Here is a 20053-nt window from a genome sequence, read left to right on the forward strand (position 1 = left end):
TAAATTCTAAGTTATTGTATTCATGATAAAGTCTGAGGTAGAATAACTATATTTTCATATGCCGGTCGTAAGTAGTCTAGCTTATCAAACCAACATAGATACTATCAAATTTATTTGATTTATGCCTTCGATACTATAAAATTAAAAATACTATTTGAGTAGATACCTTAGGTCAGTTTTTGTGTATTATAAGTACAAATTTTATAACATTACAAAAGAAATCGCAAGACAAGACCACCCTGTATTATTATGTAGAAGTGACCAGCTGGAAGATTTGCCCTCTGTGACCATTCCCAAGTAACCAACTGGAAGTTTTGCCCTGTGCAACCATCCCCAAGTGACCAACTGGAAGTTTTGCCCTCTGCTACCATTTATAAGTAAAAAGCTTGGAATTACAAAATAGGCTTGGAAAGTAGTATTACTGAAGTTGTAGGCAGTTGATCAATCAAATGCAAATGATAGGCCACTTCAAAATTAAACTTCACCTTTTGTGGAAATGTGTCTCAAAGGCAATCATACCACATATCTTATTTTTATATTGGTTCAAAACCAAACACTGTCAACGTTCCTAATCTCGGGCAGTCACAAAATTGTCAATTTGAATTAATCTACACGAAATTCAAGTAAATTTTATAAATTGGATTAATCCAACATTACATTTACAACTATGACATGAAATTTGTATGCATATTACATCATACACCTGGTTTTCATGAGCGTTTTCTACAGTTGTATATCAATCATGTCTAATCAATTACAATTTGAATACAATTTCCAATCACCAACAAGTGCTATTCGCCCATCCTGATATTAATGTATAACTGAAAACTGTCACATACTGTAAACCAATTAAATTTCGCGAGCGATTTATTTTCGCGAGTAGAAAAATCACGTGAAATTAAATCGTCGCGAAAAGGAATAACTTGGATCTTTCCCTATTAAACTACATTAAGAAAATAAGAAAATTGTGAAATTAAATCGCCGCAAAATTGACTAGCTGGGTATAAACGCGAAATAAAGTATCCGCGAAAATAAGTTGGTTTACAGTTTTTATTTTCATTAAAAATATAATATATCAATCGTGTCTGTAGTATCATATTGTATCAGTTGACATTTCTACAGCCTTACATATAATTGACCATTAAATATCCCCATTTCCAGAGCCTTACATATAATTCAGAAGCTTCTAATATGAGAATATACGCTGGCTTACCTTCAGGACTTACATCTAGGTTAGCAAGATAGAATACTCCATTTCTGTATACTATTTCCTGACATATTACAGCAAAACTATACACATCACATCTCGAAGTTCCTTCGGGTGGTCTATTATGCATTCGTAACAACTCTGGAGCAGTCCATAAAAGACCTATAAAAATAATAATCGCTTGAGTTTTTGGGACAATTCTCTTATGTGTATTTGATTCTATGATATTAAACCAAAAAGGCATGGTCGATCATAGAAATACCCTACTTTCTGGAAACATAAGTTAATATTTCGTTTAAAAGTTTCAAACGATCCACACTATCTTTATTTTTAGAAAACACTATATACATAATTAAAACAAAATATTTTATCTTCTATATAACACTCTTCTGTTTGAAAAATAAAAAAAAAGATTTACAAGTTCAATATCTTAAGGAAAATTCAAATGCTCACATAATGGCTGAATATTTAATGTTTATGACACTCTTTTCATTGTTCGCTTAGGAACAAGTTATGCATTTAAATGATAATTTTACCAAATTTAAGTATTAAAAGTTTTTTATAAAATGAAATTAAAAAAGTGATAGAATGCTCAATGTATAGGTATCACAAAGAACGATAATATGATTTTGTACACTCGTTGGTCGGTAGAACACTTGGGTCATGAATGGGTGTAAATAAGTAAATAACCCTATCAATAATATCTTTCACTTACTTTGATAATAAGCATATGACTCTTTATCTGTGTCTTCTTCCTTCGATCTGAAGGCATGAAGTCCAAAATCTGTAATCTTTAATACAAATCTTCCATCGACTACACAGTTTGTACTTTTCAGATTTCCATGACTACGTATATCACTGCTATGTAAGTATGAAAGGCCCTACAATAATAAAAAAATATCAAATATCATCTTGAAAAGAGTAAAACGAGGCCAAAGGGATGATCAAATGTATTTAGTGGAATATAAACTAAAAATGCCCGGACACAAAAAAAAGACCAAAAACAAGACAAACAACAGAACAAAATACAAAAACTGCCCAACACGAAACCCACCATCGGGGTGATCTTATGTTCTCAAGAAGGGAAAGCAGATCCTGCTCCTCATAAACAAATACCATTCAGAACTTTCAACATGTTCAATAGATGATTATGTTCAGTATATGTAAATGTATATATGAGTAAATTAGTAGAGCTAGTGAAAGTACGTCAATCATTTCTTTTTCTTTTTATTTCTTCGACTTAGAGGACAAAAAAAGCCTAAGTCGTTTGTAATAACTTACTCTAAGTATATCCTGCATCAGGGAATATCTAAACATCCAGTCTAGCTTTATCTGTTCATTTTCTAAAACATCCTACAAATGAAAACAGAAATTTGTATTAACTATTGTTTGGTTCTTAGTATTGCCACTTAGTGAGAGAATACAAAAAATTAGTCTTGCATTTAAAACTCATACTAGGACTTGATAACAATGATTTTTAATCTAGATCAAAGTTGAGCACATTAATATTGTACCAAATGAAAAAATTAAAAATGCAATTCGTTAAATCATCTTTCATAAGTTTCAGGTACTGAGCGCAACTAATGGGAAGGTATGCGAAACGCGGTGTATTAAATAAAAGACCTGGTAATTATAGTGAGTTTTAAGTAAATAAATTTTATATACAGCTGACGTCACTTTAATCGTAAGTATATAGAAAGCGTAGGAAAGGTATCATGTATTTGTTATTTCTAATATGTTTCCAAAGTAAACGGGGGATAACCCAATTTAGTTCATAAACTAATACAAATAAAATGTAATTGTAAAGTTCACTTAGGTCTAAAATAAAGTGGATTATCTATGCTGGTCAATCAGCTATTATTTTACGTGTAAGCTGTCCTTCTGTTATAAAACACATGTTTGGAGGGTAAATGCAATCATTGAGAAAGTGTACAATTGGCTTTTGTTAATACCTGTAAGCTGCCCTTCTGACAGTACTCTGTTATAATACACATATTTGGAGGGTCGATGCAAGCACCCAGAAAACGAACAATATGGTCATTCTGCAGATCTTTAATCTGTAAAAAAAATTTAGCAACTGATGAAAGGAAATAAGAAAAAGCACATCCATGGGACTTGATACAGTGCTGTTTTCATTATTATAAGCATGTACATGTCGATCGGGACACACAGAATCAAACTTTTAAAGCATAAACCTCACACAGCCAAACACTAGAGACAATGTTTCTAAATTTGATCTGCTTACCCTTCCGGAGCACCTGAGATCACCCCTAGTTTTTGGTGGGGTTCGTGTTGTTTATTCTTTAGTTTTCTATGTTGTGTCATGTGAACTATTGTTTTTCTGTTTGTCTTTTTCATGTTTAGCCATGGCGTTGTCAGTTTGTTTTAGATTTACGAGTTTGACTGTCCTTTTGGTATCTTTCGTCCCTCTTTTAGTACAGCAACAATCCACATATACATTGTATATGACATGATCAAAGTATTCCTACTCTATAACCTTTGTCTATCTTCGAAATTAAATTCCTGCTCAGTCAAATTAAAGCTTGTATGTAAATATTTTAAACAAAAAAAATCTCTAGGTTATTTTTGGTTAATTAATTTTGATGTGAAAAAAAGACGAAATGTCACGTCCATTCTAAGCGTATTGCAGACAATTTCAACGTCTATGCACTGTAAGCTACAGTGTAATGATAGTATTACCTGTTATGTAGTGTAAGTCATTTTTGCCTTAATAATAATGTAGGATCTAATGCATGTCTTTGAATATTTTCAATGAAAAAAAATCTATTCGAACTCACCTTTTTAATTTCCAAAAGCAATGGCTTGTTTATTGTGATATTTGATTTATCTATACTTTTAATAGCTACTATAGCACCCTAAAAATGAAAAAAATAACTAGAAATTATTACTTTATCAGAATTATAAACATATAATAAAGAAACATTAAACATGTCAAAATTTGTGTGATTTTGTATTTGATGTTGGCCTGTAAAATTATTTAAGACACATATTTTGGGTAAGTGTGTGTCTAATGTCGTACAATTGTTACTTTTGTCACTTGTCCATGTGCTTACAATGTCTAGCGTGGATGAATGCAACTACATATTACCGTATGGCCGAATGAATGAAATAAATCATAACTGTACATTTAACTGTACAAGACCCTGAAATAAAAGCTTGCCTGCTTGTCTGTTTCTATTGTATTCCTATCATTATGATATTAAAACTGATATTTGTTTTTCAATACCAAAGTAGTACATGTATGAATATAATTTAAAATTAATTTATAACGTCTGATCAGACTCAAAGACAAGGATTGAACCACGTAATGCTAAGGTGAGGTATGAATACCAATTAGACATCTATCAATTAAAGACCTTGCCATTTCAATTGTTTAAGTAAAAAAACTGACCCTATAATACCCTGTCTTTGTAAATAGCTGTCGTTGCCCAACATCACTTAAGTGAACTGCAATTGTATCTCTTGAACAGGAACTTGCAATTGACAGTTTCTGGAATATAAAATAAACAAACTGGTTTAACAAAAAATTAACATGGACAATTTTTTGAAATTTGAATATGAAACATTTTATAAGCGTTCTTCCTAAGAAAATAGTACTTGAATTTGTTAAAATTTCTTTTCATTTGAGTTTGATAGTTAAAACTATTAATATGTCAAATAGAAAGTGAATGCATCGCTTTATAAAATATATGGAAGTTGCTTAATCAAAGAAGAAAAGATAAAATTTCATACATGTAACTACATTAGTTACTTCTGAGGGAAAATACTGAAAAGATCGTCATGAATTCAATGTTTCCTTCAATAATGTATTAAAATTCGCAAATTTTGAACCTAATGCATTATGGGTAAAGTGAACATCAAAAGGCTCTTATTGGCTAAATGCTTCTCATATAATCCAGAACAAACCAATGACTTGGCGTTTCTTCAGTTTCAGGCTACCCACAATGAGTTCACCCATACTTCAAGAGATTCTGAAACGGCGTATTGCATGGCATACTTTGTTACGTTTTTTATTATATTATTATAATATGAATATATTTAAGAAACTATTTCGAATATATTGTTCCAAATTATATAAAGTATAAAAAAATACTTTATGAATAGATGAAATATATTAATAAGAAAAATATAGAAAGCATACAATTGACACAAAGTATACATTAAAATACGTTGGCCAGATATATAATAGCTGAGAAAGCCATATATTAAAATGTTGAAAGACGTACTGATAAAAAAAGAGAAAAGTGAGTTTCAAAAGAGGAACGGTACATACCCATTGAAGCGTTTTAAATAACAACATAATAATCAACAACACAATGTTTTCAATCTTCATGAAAATATAATGATCCTGATGTACGAAAACATGCACATTATGCTTTTGATTATTTTCGAGGTTACTTGTCAACCAATTTTTGTCTCGATATGTAATGTGGAACACTCATGTTTTAAATTGTTCATCATACTATGTAAAAGCAACTGCAGATTATTCCAAACACTTTTGGTTATCTTTTTCGTAAGGTAAAACAAATGAGTTTGATAGTTTGTAATTGTTTGGCATCGCTTATTGTTCAATGAAATTTAAATGATATTTGCACAAGGATTTTATTTATCAATAACAATCAAATACATTGAAACCAGCGAATACCACCTATATGTGAGCAAACAGTGATGACAAGGGGCCATACACAGTCTAGCTGTAGTCAACCCTGGTTCAGATAACGTGTACACGAGATCAACAATATGTTTTATCAACACTCACATTGAGATATAGCGTATACCAAAAATCAACCTCCAACAAATTGAAATTTTTAACGACCTTTACTGGCTATACACACCTCCCCACTATTTGGCATCAAAATAAAACAAGCTCATGATGACAATCAATGTGTGCATAACATTAATATGTTTGGCTCATCTTAAAGTCATATACATAAACTATTGCAGATATAATATTTTATTAAAACAGTAACAGTGAAATTAATGAGAATAAATATAATAATGCCTAAATTATATATATGCATAAAAATTATACAGAAGTGCAGATCCAAATTACACAAAGCGTATGCTTATAATTAATAAAATGACTAAGCATGGGCAAAACGCATTATAGAGCATCGATAAACAGTTTTAATCAATTTGTATTTCATCATTAATATTCGAAAATGGCTACCAATTTCATATTTCCTGATAGTTTTAATATTAATAAAAATTATCAGTTATTATCTAATCGAATTTATCTTAGTGTCTGTTAAAACAAACGTTATGTGTTAATAGTTAAGTTAACACATGTGTACTTAGATAAGCCACTAAGCAGATACGCATGATTAATTAAATGCGCAAAAACTATAGCCAGCAGTTCATAAAACTTCAAAAACAGATTAATCTACACTCTATTTTTTGTTGTTGAAAAAACAAGTTAACAAAAGTGGTGTGTATGATACCCATTTGCCCACGGCATGTGGACTACTGTATGCATTTATTAAAAAAATAAATTTTAAAAACAATTTTAGAAAAATTATTGGATATTTGCTCTTTAGTGTTTTAAAAAATTACTGTTCTTCAAAAATAAGAAAAGGAAAGGAGTAGGTCCGGTAAGAGCCGATTTTGGCCACAAATTTCAAGTTGATCTGACGAAAGATTTTGGACACTTTTCAAACAGTTAAGTGTCTATTTCAGTTGATTCCATGAGTTTATGTGAACGATTATAGCTGATTTAGTCATCAAAAACGCTCCGATTCAAACTTAAATATGAAAAATTTATCAAATATGCAAAAAAAATACATTTTTCAGATGGTTTTTGTTAAAAATGAAAGTGGCCGAATCCGTGTCCATCCTCCGCCTTTATATATGTTATGTATAATCATCAAAGACCACTTTCATTTCAATATTAAGAATGAACACAAATGCGGCCACTTTCTAAAAATTTAAGACTAAAATGTTCAAATTGTTAAGGTTTCAGTAATTTAGCATGACTTACTGATGCTAGTATCCGATATATGTGCATTGTATTGTCAAAAACAGCCCTTATTTATGTAGCAGAAGCATTTTTTTTCCCAATAAACAACTAAATGTTTACATTTTAACGATGTTTTAAATCTGCAATATTTTGGGGCCAAAAAGAGTCTTACTGAACCTACTTCTTCATTAGTACCACGTTATACAAATATGTCATAGTAAATACCAATAAAAAAAAATCTAAGATGAACAATTGCTTTGGATCACTTAATACATATATAATATAAATCATTGAGTAGGACAAAAGTAAACATAAGTAACCAAAATTTAACTAAAACGTTTTCTTTTTGCATGTTATATCTCATGTTTCTTGTTTTACTCTTCAAGTGACCCTTTTAAAATCAACGAAATTTCATTTTAAAGAAAAAATATGTCGTTACTAGAAGGTTTATGATTCTAAGCAGAATATTCTATCAGTGAGAGCAAATGGAATCACACCTTGTAAGCCAGACACTATGTGACTTTTGTTGAAGAACGAGTCAGCTTAAATAGTTCCTGATCAAAACACTACGCACACTGATCAAAATAATTAATGAGTTAAATTATAATTAACACGGTGAATACAATAATAATATTAAATAACTAGTGTCTATGAGGTTTTTACTGTAAATACGAAAATAAAGTACGGTTTAATAAACAAGGAGGTAAAAAATACTTAGATTTCAAAGCTGACTGTTGTCATATGTAAAGGAAGAGTTGCTCATCTTTCCATAAAAAAGGAAAGAGAATGTTGTTTGGAATACAGATTATATTTCAAAAACACTAATTAACAATCATATGAAACTACATAAAAATATACTTAAAACAATAACAATAACAAAATAAAACACAGAAAAAAATTACTGACCAGTATACATTTGATATGATAAAACATAAAATACCCGCTTGAAAGATATAATACTGAAAATAATGCTTAAATGAAAACAGATCTTATTTGATTAACATGAGCTGTTTAATTGCTTTTTTCGAAGGCAGTTATAATAAGTAAAGTATGAATTTTCAACCAATAAATTAAATCCCCAAAAATGTTTCAGCTTGAATTGTAAGTAAGTTACCTTTTATAGTATATTTTATATCAAAATAAAAATCAAACAAATCTTGGAAGCAATTCATTTTTATATCTTCCGCGACTAGAAAGATTTCGCGAATAAAATAGTAGCGAAAATGTTGAACTAAGATCTAAACTTACATGAATACTCGGAACACTTCTCACATAAGATAATTTTTTACGTATGAAATGACGAAAACAAAATTCCTGAATTAACTGAAAAGTTCTACAAAAATAAAACTCCTATAATAAAGGCAGTGGCACGAATATGGCAAGTTTTTTTTCTCTAAATTGTTAGTAATATCAACTAATTATTCATTTATAGTAACCAATTGAAACAAGCATTTGTATGTTTTGAAGGTTAGCATTGCAATGAGTTTCCGCATTTAAAAAAGCCGTGAAACGCATATTCATAAATAAAGCATATTAAAACAAAAACAAAAATGATAAAGTAATGAAATACATATTAATCGAACGTATGCAACCCTGATTTAATTCTTTGATTGATAGAATGCAAAATCATTCCATATAAGGTACAGAGACTTTTTAACTAATATTTAAAGGTACGTCTAGCGTGTTATATTTTCAACTATGAATACTTAAAATTAAGATTCCAAAACTAAACCGAAACAAACAAAATGTTTGAATATAAGGGATAGCACCAGCATTCAGTTCAAATTGTGTCCTGTTCCTTAATGTCTCTCTTTTCTAATGTGAAAATTGTCGTCGAAGCTGTTTCAAGTAAACTCAACACTATGCAATACAGAACACATTAATGTATTTTACAGTAAAAACTTAACGGCTATAACTCGTGAATGAAGATAACGTATCCATTCCGGATATCAAAATACAACAACAAAAGCTTTGAATATTCAAACAAAAACAACAGATGCATTTGGAATGCTTACAAGGATTGTCTTTTTTTGAAACATTTGATTTTTGTATGTGTTATCATGGTCCCTAGAAAACGATTTCGTTTATTAGGATTCTCGAAAATAAATAAATACTCAAAATAGAGGTCAAAATTTACAGTGAAAAGTATTTTATATGATAGGGATTCTAAATTAATGTGTCACACCAAAATATTTAAACAGGAAAAAAAATAGGGCTCAAAACGTCTACAAAGTTAAAACTTTTTACACACCAATTTATAATCTACAATAGAACAAATGATACACAAAATATATATGTAGTGAAAACGGTTAAATTTTACGGGAAATTTCCTGAAATGATAGTATTCTACTATAAAGCACATGATCCTTGATAAACGAAAACAGTAACAGTTCTTATTATAAAAACACTATTTCCTACCATTTTTCGTTTTTTTATAGTTTTAAATTACATTGTTGGTAGATTTTCTATTTCGACTTGTTTGTTTTCAATTGCAGTTGTCTAATAAATGGACAACTCACAAAGCTTCTCTATTGGTGTTTTTATAAAATCATTTACATACATTTATACTATAAGCGATCTACACCCTAATGAAAATGGATATGCTGCCAAATGTTTATGAGCAAAAATAACCCTTTAAACCAAAAACAAACCTGACGAAAACATATTGAATACAATGCATATATGGCTGATGAAAATCTTCAAATTACCAAAATAAATATATATATATGAAAATATAATGGTTAAACTAACGCTAAAATTTTTAAATAAAGTTAAAAATAACGATATAATTTATATTTAACTATATATATTTAAAGACGTAATGTGACCTTGTCCCCAGTATTGATTTTAAACATTAACGGTCTTTAATATTAGACTATGCGTAAGAAAAATATAGAATGCAGATGTATCGAAATAAATGTTGAGTTCTTTACCTATATTTTTACAATGCACCATGTTGTGATAATCTGGATGATCGCCCATTTTTTACTTCAGCACAAATATCAATAAAGCATTTAATTGATTTCAAAAAATGCTCTTGTCTGTTCTTTGATCGGGTTGTTGTCTCTTTGACACATTCCCCATTTCCAATTATATGTAGGATGCATTTCAAGCATTCACTTGAAACATACTAAAAACGACCAGTGTCTCTCAAAAGCGTAAAACGTACAAGTGAATATGTTTGAATACACGTGCTTATGATGTTTGTGCGTTATGTCTTTTTATCTAGGTCTACATGATATTAATATCTTGTTAATCAATAAGGTTCGTCAAATTATACATGACACAATTTTAAACAAAATCCCTTGTTTAGTTTTTCTGAAACATGCAGTTAACTGATGTAGTTGTTTATGTCTGTATTTCCAGGGGCATCATCTCTGCTAAAGTAGTTGTTGTACAACTTCCTCTTGAAGTTGATGAAACTTCTATGACATCATCCGGGAACTTCAAATGGATGGCACGTGACACACATGACGGTATCGACATCCTACTTTCTTTCTTCAACTTTTGACCTCTATGCATCCAACAAAGGAACTGTCTGGTCGCCATCAATCGGAGTTTGCTGGAAAGAATATATAACCGAGCTGAAAAAACTAAAGGCGCATTTTAAATAAACAACACATATTTAATTCGCAGTTTCCAAATCGAAGGTAAGTTATAAGTTAGGCAATATTTTTCAAAGCCTACACAAAATGTTCCAAAATTTTATCAATTCTTCCAATTCATGACGCCATTTTTAAGTTGGAATACGAAATATAAAATAACCCATAGTTCTTTTTGTGACGGGAAACGGCGAATTGTTGAATATCACGAATATATAATTCATATATAGTATTAAAGATATCTATATGTGTTGAACAGAAATGATGGTCTGTTACCATAAGAAAGTTAAAAGATATATACAATGTCAATAAATCATTATTATATAAACAATGTCTGGTGCTTGCAATGTGATTAAAAATTAAAACAAATTATACTTTGCAATTGGTAAAAGTGCCCGATTTCAAGTTATTTTCGGCCATTTTTTTACAGATCTAACAGTAAAAGAAGAATGGAATTATTTTCAGCAAGCGTTCTCAGTTTTTCAATACAAAATAACACGAAAATACTTGACAACACATTAACTTATCATTTGCAAATGCAAAATGACAACCATTAAAGAACACCAATAACATCACAAAAGCATTAAATTTTCATTTCAAAAATGCAAACAACACGTTATAAATTTCACCCGCTAGAATCGCGTTTCTGGACTTATCGTCAGCAGGAACACTCAAAGTCGAATATTCGAAAGTCAAAGATGTATAAGGACCAAAACATTAATGAGCTATACACCAAAAAGGACCTTAAACATAGCTAAATCCATATCAGGCCATTTTCAATTGTTTAACGTTTACATCAACCATGCAAATTATCAAGACAAAGGTAGAGAAAACGACGTTTAAGAATAAATGAGTGTTCATTTTATTTCGAGAAGTATACGACCCGAAAGGAAACGCATAAGTCGAAAACAAACTACCAATTAAAAAATCCTAACATGAATTCCATCAAAAACTGTACATAAGTAAAAAGAAAAAAATAGAATATCCTTGGAAAAATGAGAAACCAATCTAACGAAAAGCTGAATAAAGAAAAAGACGAAACAACAAGCAACAATTTAGAAAACATAATTACTGAATATGTACCAGGGTTGAGATAAGATGCGGTAAAAGGAAAACAGATTTTGTTGGCTACGTTGATGTCAGCATTCAAATGAATATTAAAGGTAAATGTTTTACGTTAATGAGACGGAAAAACAAAAATTAAAAAAGCGGGCAATAGTGATCAAAGGTACCATGCTTACAATATAATACGCCAGACACGCGTTTCGTCTATAGAAGACTCATTAGTGACGCTCAGATCAAATATAGTTATAAAGACAAACAAGTACAAAGTTGAAGAGCATTGAGGACCAAAATTCCAAAAAAGTTTGGCAAATACGTCTAAGAGAAAATCCTTAGTATTTTTAAAAATTCATATGTTTGTTAACAGGAAATTTATATAAAAAATGCAATATAATTGATATTCAGGTCAACACCGAAGTGCTGACTACTGAGCTGGTGATACCCTCGGGGACGAAACATCAACCAGCAATGTACACTCTGTTAAAAAAATAAACAGGTGTCTATACAGTTTAAAAAGCTTTATATTAACCAAAATCTCTTTAGGTTTGGAATACATTAAACAGACGAAATTAAAGAATACCATCCACGACGTATGAAGTCTCCAAACAATAAAACCTTAATGCTCTGTTTTGTGATTCTCTTCTTTGATGCCATTCGTCTGAATCTTAACGAGACGGAAAGTTTCCACATAGACCATTAAATGGTCAGAGATAAAAGGCGTTATGTTATCGCCTTATGGTTAGTCTAACACTGATTAATTGACAATAGACTAGCTTCCAGTTAACTGATTACTTTATAATATTATCTATAATGAGAAGTAACCAAATGTGGAATAAAGAAATCTTCACTAAACTTTATCAGCGGCTAACAATAATCTTATTGATATTTTTCTCAACTGAAATTTTGTAAAAGAAAAACGGACTGTTAATATTTCAACTTGAGACAAATCTATGTTTACTTACAGTAAGGACAACTGTTAAAGATACTTAGTTATAAACTGGATAATTTACACAACCAGAAATGCCAGAAAAAGCAATTGCAAAAGATATGTTCATGAGAGAAAAAGGCACCATAATATATTCCCAATATTAAACTGACACTGGATTTTAGTCTGCTAATAAAAGTGATCATTTTCCCATATTTGTATTGTATATACAGTATGTCTATTAGAAGTATTATACAAATGGCGTTAAAGGAAAATGTTTTAAGCTCTGTAAAGCCGATTTTATTACATAACAAATAGGAAATCCCCACAACCATAACACATAATTTTTGTCATTTCACTATTATGCTGTCATATGACTTAATTCGAGTAATCCATAATCACCACTGTGTTATTTTTTTTGGTTATGCAATTTTATTAATAATCTCTTTTCCTCCATTTCTGTCAGATGGTTAATTGCAAAAAGAAAAATTTATTTCTTTGTTCAAAGGTTGAATTTGTATTATTGCTAATGTCATGTTTTGAGTTTCACTGTATTATGTTTTAAAAGTTAAATCCACATATGACTTTTGATATTGCTATACACATATATGTTACTTTTTATACATATTTCTTTCGCATCACGTGATTATTTCATTCCATTTTAGAATCATCAGACAGAAATGGATAAAAATAAAATTAAATGAAAATTTACAAAATATAAGAATGTTTTGCAGTACAGTGTGTTGAATTGCGTAGTATGTAATGAAAACCAAAAAACTTGAACTTGTTTTTCTTTTTAAAAATTCATTTTAAAAGTGAATTTTAGCTCAAACATTTGCAAACATCAGACATACATGTATCAATTTAAAATCACCCATAAAATCAAAATCTAAAACTGCATAATGTGCTAAAAAGATTTTTTTTTCATAATTAATTCAGAAATGATATTGCAAGCTTGATTTACTTCACTAGGCAAACAGGTTTACAAGGAAGTGCAATACTTTCACACAATAATTCACATTTTGGTTAAATTTGTTCTAATTAAAATTGAACTACATATAAGTGCATCATTTCGTCTGGAAATCAATTTCAGTAAAAAGAAGACAAAAGTCAGACAATCTTTTATATCCAAAGATTAATAAAGCTTTCTGTATGAACTAGTGTTCCTATTTTTTTTTAAACTAACATCATAGTCTAAACAGATGACCGTACGCAGAAAGTATAATCTGCGAAATTTAAGCAATATTTATTACTTTTCTGTACTTTTAACGTCAAAAATAACCTTTAAACTGCTGATGTTTCAGAAAACAAAAAAGTGAGCAAATTGTCTTATGTGACCCTATTTCCAGTAAAACAGAATATAGATTGTAAATTTAAGGTAAACTCACCAAGCGCTGAGATCTAGTGGCGCTCCACCTCTTTGTCTACGCACCAGCATCACGTGAATGAAAACAGCTAATAGAACTTCTTTGTTTAGTACAACATTTCGGAAGTCCTCGGTTGTTGTAATACAATTGGTTCCATCATCAAATATGCCAAAAAGTTCCAATTGTCGACAGCAAACCCTACGATTTCTGTCGCTTTCCTCACACTGGCCACACTTGCACCATGATTGGTCAACCGTATCCGACCTCTCAATCAGAACACGTCCTTCTGCGCATGCCTCACCATTGGTCTGTGGAGTAAAGATTTCCTCCTTCGTATTTTAGTGAAAGTTCATGATACAAAGAAGCCATTAAGATAAATTAAAAAAAATATCGAGGGGGGATTTATCACCATGCGTTTGTTTTAATAAGATACATCTCCATACATGCAGATATGTTGTAATGTTAACTAATCTATAAAACAACCTTATAATATATTTTATGAAGTGTTCTATTGAACCACACACTTTCAAAGACGTATTATTAGTACGGTTTTTACTTTCGTTAGTTGTTAGTTGTGTGTTAGTATTGAAACTATTATAACCTACGTATAAAACAATGATAATAAGGGAGTGACTTCCTCGTGCTACACAAAGAATATAAATGCCATTGAAAGTGTACACCGTACTGAATTAAAGATCAACAACTGTTTTTATGTTTTTGTAATTTATTCTAAAGTTCAGATTTGGAACGGGTACTGTAATACCAAACTATGAAAAAAATCTTAACATTGGCATGATTGTCAGGTGGGGAAAAGTACAATATGTCTCGGGTTGACCTTTAATCTGACGATGAAATTTCAATGGTTTATAAATATCCATGTACATTTTCATATTTCTACAAGACTACAGGTATTTCTTTGTTTCTCTATATTCAACCCAATACAAAGAATCATGTGAAATTTATATGATAAGAGGGTGTGCTTGTTTTAGGAGGGAAACTCTGTTTTAAGTTATAATCTATTTTGGAGGGACTGCATCGTGGTTATTATCTATTTTGGAAGGACTGTATCGTAGTTATAAATTTTTTTGGAGGGACTGTATCAAGTATCAATATTGATGGGTGTTTCATAAATTTGAAAATACATAAAGTGCAAAAGGAAGATAGTTACATATACTAGATAAAGAGATGCTCAATACAATTACCTCAGTTGATGAGCGTTTATGAGTATCCTAAGTCAAAACATAATGTTAAAAGTTAATAAAAATTTGAACACAAATAAGTAGCAGTAACACTTATGTTTGAACATATCTTGAATAACTCTTTATCTAACCAAAAACTTTGAAATATCAGTTTTGCTTAATTTCTTCCAACAAAACCTTTATGAAATTGAGAATGGAAATGGGGGTCATGTCAAAGAGACAACAACCCGACCAAAAGCAATCAAAGGACACCAATGGGTCTTCAACGCAGAGAGAAAATACCGCACCCGGTGGTGTTCTTCAGCTGGCCCCTAAATAATATCCTAAGAGATAAACATCTAGTTACAGTGATTCATATTCTACAGACCAGGTTGATTCTGTCATCTTAAATCGTCTAAGGTTGAACTAGGATCTTAATTTGCAGTTTCTCAATCTAATGCATTGTGGTTTATTTTTATTCATTTAGACAGCTGTTTACTACTGTTGCTTTTATTTGCCTTTTTAAAACAGTATTCAAAAACGTTTAGATTGGTTTAAAACATCCCTTTCCTTTTACTTTTATCATTATATTTAAAATTATAAGCCAAACATGGACTGTCTGTGCTTAAACTTCTAAATCCAAGTGATCCGAAATGTAAAAGTGATTTGACCCGGTGTCAGAACATTTATAAGAGCGAGATATTTTTAACAATTTCTTTTGGAACAGTTATACTGATAAAGCCATTTTCCTTAATATGAAACACAAACGTATTAATTGTTATATCACTTTCCTTAGTAAGCATGCCATTTAATGCTAGAACAAGACGCAAAAATACCTACATAAAAGTCCTACAAGAGGAAAAATCTCATTGCTTAACAATAAATCTACCACTCACTAAACGAATTAACCAACACCTAGTAAAAATTATTTATGGTTGACATTGGTTATAATGATAATCAATTATTTATTTGGCTTGATATAAATAGAATAGTTTACATCATGATAATAAATTGAAATTATCTGCCATGATATTTCACCCTATGGGACTCGCCGAACAGCTGCAGAAAAGGACATGTTATGTCATCTTTTTCATTATTAAGTCTTGTTGATAAGTATTGCGTTACTAATATTCACTGTATCACATAGTTAGGGTGCCACGTTATGAAAATATATGTAGATAAGCTATCTTTGAATTCCTTGTAAATGCTAGTTCCTGCTGAATATTAAAGTGCACAATCTTTAAATTCTCAGATATGAATACAATCAACCTTTGTATGCTTGTCCCAGATGATCGTTCGGGTTCAAATGGCACTACAATTATGTTCTTTTCAAGATAAAATGAGCATTTTCGATTAAAGTCGTTAACTAAAACTCAGATCTGGAGATGGTCTCTTTATGGGACTAGAAATTGTTGTCAGTTTAAGGTTTGCTCTAAATCCACCTAAACATCTTGTGTACAACATATCTTGCGTAGGTTTAGATTAAGGTCTTCAACCAAAATAGAAATCAAGAGATTGTCTCTAGTAAGGACTACACAATAGACCCGTCAGTTTAAGGTTAAACCAATTATACCGCTGTATTTACCCAATATGTAAAAGTGTTTGACTCGGATTGATCTTGTGAATTAATATGTAAAAGTGTTTGATTCGGATTGATCTTGTGAATTGATATGTAAAAGTGTTTGACTCGGATTGATATTGTGAATTGATATGTAAAAGTTTTTGACTCGGATTGATCTTGTGAATTGTTATGTAAATGTGTTTGATTCGGATAGATCTTGTGAATTGATATGTAAATGTGTTTGATTCGGCTTGATCTTGTGAATTGATATGTAAAAGTGTTTGACTCGGATTGATCTTGTGAATTGATATGTTAATGTGTTTGATTCGGCTTGATCTTGTGAATTGATATGTAAAAGTGTTTGACTCGGATTGATCTATTCGGATTGATCTTGTGAATTGATATGTAAAAGTGTTTGACTCGGATTGATATTGTGAATTAATATGTAAAAGTGTTTGACTCGGATTGATCTTGTGAATTAATATGTAAAAGTGTTTGACTCGGATTGATATTGTGAATTGTTTCAAACACTTTAATCAATTAAGGTCTTCAACCAAAATAGAAATCTAGAGATGGTCTCTATATGGAACTAAAAACTAGTCTCTTCATTTTAAGGTTAACCAAACATAATGTTCACCTTAGATAATGTAAAAGTGTTTAACACAGACAAATATAGTCATTCTTTTTAACATGTGATTTCCTGACCAGATGTATTTACTCACCCTGGTAAGACTAAGGGTACTCCCTTGACGACGGAGTTTCTTGTCGTTTTCCATCGTTCCAAACATTATATCTTCCCATTTCACTCTCCAATTCATTTCGGCTAACTCTGCTTCTAATTTGATATGTCTAAAATCAATCGAAAATATGGGGTTAATGGTTAGTTGTCAAAGGTACCAGATTTATAATCTAATACGCCAGACGCAAGTTTCGTCATCAGTGACGCTCAGATCAAAATAGTTCTAAAGCCAAAAAAGTACGAAATTGAAGAACATTGAGGACAATAAATTCCAAACAATTGTGCCAACATATTTATGAGAGAAAAACGAAGGAGGTGAACACAAATATAAGTAAAATCATTGATAACTACATCCCCGAATTTTCTTTCTTGTTGGATTATTACACGTGGTGGTCTTTCCATCAACATACTTTTTATGATTTTCTAAAAGATAGATAATGTATGTCTCACAATACCAAGTATGAAAAATGGTTACAGAGAAGTTAAAATAAATCCATACAAAATATAAATAAATAAATACCAAAAAAAATAGTTAAATATATAAATAAAAATGTAAGAATACAAATCAGATAAATAAACTTAAAAAAAATAGTTTAGTGTTCACGTAAGTCATTGTTGAGAAATGCAATACAATGTTCTTGTGAATTTAAGTACATTTTGATTTTGCTATAGTACATTTAATAATATATGTTTCTACCATTTTAGACTATCTTCAAGACAGACATTTTAAATTGATTTACTTGGGAAAATTGTCATAATCAAATTGTTCACAATTCAATATCAAGAATCCTCTAAGAAATGATAAAAAAACTAAATTATATTTCATCACTTTAGGGTAGCTTTAAGCTATGTTAGATTAGTCTGAGGATGAAAGCAAACTTCTATGAAATATGGAAATGTCAGTCAGTATTGGTTTGTCAAATATTAGTTTTGTGGCTAGGACTTAAAATTGTTTATATAAAAACTAACAAGAAATAGGATTGCTCACGCCATACACAAAATAATCGAATATTTTTTCTACAGGAAAATATCCAAGATAACACACAAAATATTCAAATAACACATGTATATTTACATAAACATGAAGCTACTATCAGGGGTATTCAAAATAATACTTAAAATAAACCTCTACTGAACCACGGGAACACTTTTTTTTTTATAAATTGTCCAATGAGATGTTTATTACTAGGCTCCATGCTCTATTGACGATTGTCTAGGTTGTTTGTATAAGGTAACTAAATCTTTAGTTTTGTTTGTAAATTTTAGTTGACTATTGTTTATATGTTCTTTGCTTCTGGTTTTCTCTCGGCCATGTTGTTTTTTCCACGTAAGGTATTGGAATGGATCTCCCAAATATATACATACATTCTCCTTACGATGTTGACCAGTTATAAAAATCATCTTTGGGATGCAACGATTATAATGTATCACGCTAGACACGTGTTTCATCCACATTCGAACAACTAATGACGTCCACATAAAAATAGGTTAAAATTTAAATGAATAAGGAAGTTGAAGAGCAATGAAAACCCAAAGTACGAAACAGTTGTGTCAAATGCTGTTAGTGCCATATTTACGTGGGAGATAACTACAAATTCTCTGACATCAAACAATAAATATGTGTGTCCATTTTTTTTTTTTTTAATAAACTGAAACAAAAATCCATTGAAATGGAAATATAAAAAGGACAATGTACTCTAATTATTCATACTTCACACATCCTTATAAGTATTCCCACAGCTATAATTATAATTCAAATCTCAAGTGTTAATTCCAAAATCATTCAATTATACAGTAAAATATTGCCTAATTAATATCCAACCTATAAACTAAGAAGTGTCAATATTCAATTTACAACAGTAGTAATAAAGGTTGTTTGATGCTGGTTATCTCCTTTAATTAAACTTCAAAAGAATCTTTCATCAGCAGAAAAGGTTATGCGTTATTGATTGTTTTGTGTTTAAACGCCACTTGCAGCATTACTGGCAATTTTGTTGCGGTCAGGTTTTACTTCTGGAGGAAGCCATAGAGAACCATTGACAGGAAGAGGCAGGCACACAAATAATTCTTGTCAAACAAAATTAGATTTGAACGTATCTGTCACGTGAGGTGTTCAGACTGACATTTTCAGTGTTCACAGGCTAGCGACACATTAGAACAACTTCTTATATCACCCAGCCTCCGAATTAAACAATCTTGAATGACTAATAAATGTAAAAATCCTACACGAACATATCCATTACTGGTTCAATGATTCAAATACCTCAGTTTAATAATTTGATACAGACACAAATGATATATGCAAATGTTGCAACTTACATGAAATGAAAAATCGGGGATGATAAAATTGAGAAAAGAAATGGGGAATGTGTCAAAGCGACAACAACCCGACCATAGAGCAGACAACATACAAATGATACATCGTTGGAACTAAA

General features: G+C 30.6%; 1 protein-coding gene across 10 annotated transcripts in view; it reads right to left on the reverse strand.

The window, feature by feature from the left end:
• LOC134719107 (atrial natriuretic peptide receptor 1-like) overlaps positions 1-20053 on the reverse strand; it is a 362861-nt gene that overhangs the window by 14307 nt on the left and 328501 nt on the right. For 7 of the 10 annotated variants that reach the window (XM_063582071.1, XM_063582069.1, XM_063582070.1 and 4 more), the window contains exons 8-15: positions 17602-17728; positions 15343-15369; positions 4620-4718; positions 4006-4083; positions 3160-3264; positions 2489-2560; positions 1923-2088; positions 1214-1369 (exon numbers count right to left, since the gene is read on the reverse strand). In XM_063582071.1, the coding sequence (XP_063438141.1) occupies positions 1214-1369; positions 1923-2088; positions 2489-2560; positions 3160-3264; positions 4006-4083; positions 4620-4718; positions 15343-15369; positions 17602-17728 (830 nt within the window). The remainder of the gene's footprint in view (positions 1-1213; positions 1370-1922; positions 2089-2488; positions 2561-3159; positions 3265-4005; positions 4084-4619; positions 4719-15342; positions 15370-17601; positions 17729-20053) is intronic. The other 3 variants (XM_063582067.1, XM_063582074.1, XM_063582073.1) reach the window with 1 other exon arrangement.

This window comes from Mytilus trossulus, chromosome 5, assembly GCF_036588685.1.
Source record: "Mytilus trossulus isolate FHL-02 chromosome 5, PNRI_Mtr1.1.1.hap1, whole genome shotgun sequence".
Taxonomy (NCBI): Eukaryota; Metazoa; Mollusca; class Bivalvia; order Mytilida; family Mytilidae; genus Mytilus; species Mytilus trossulus.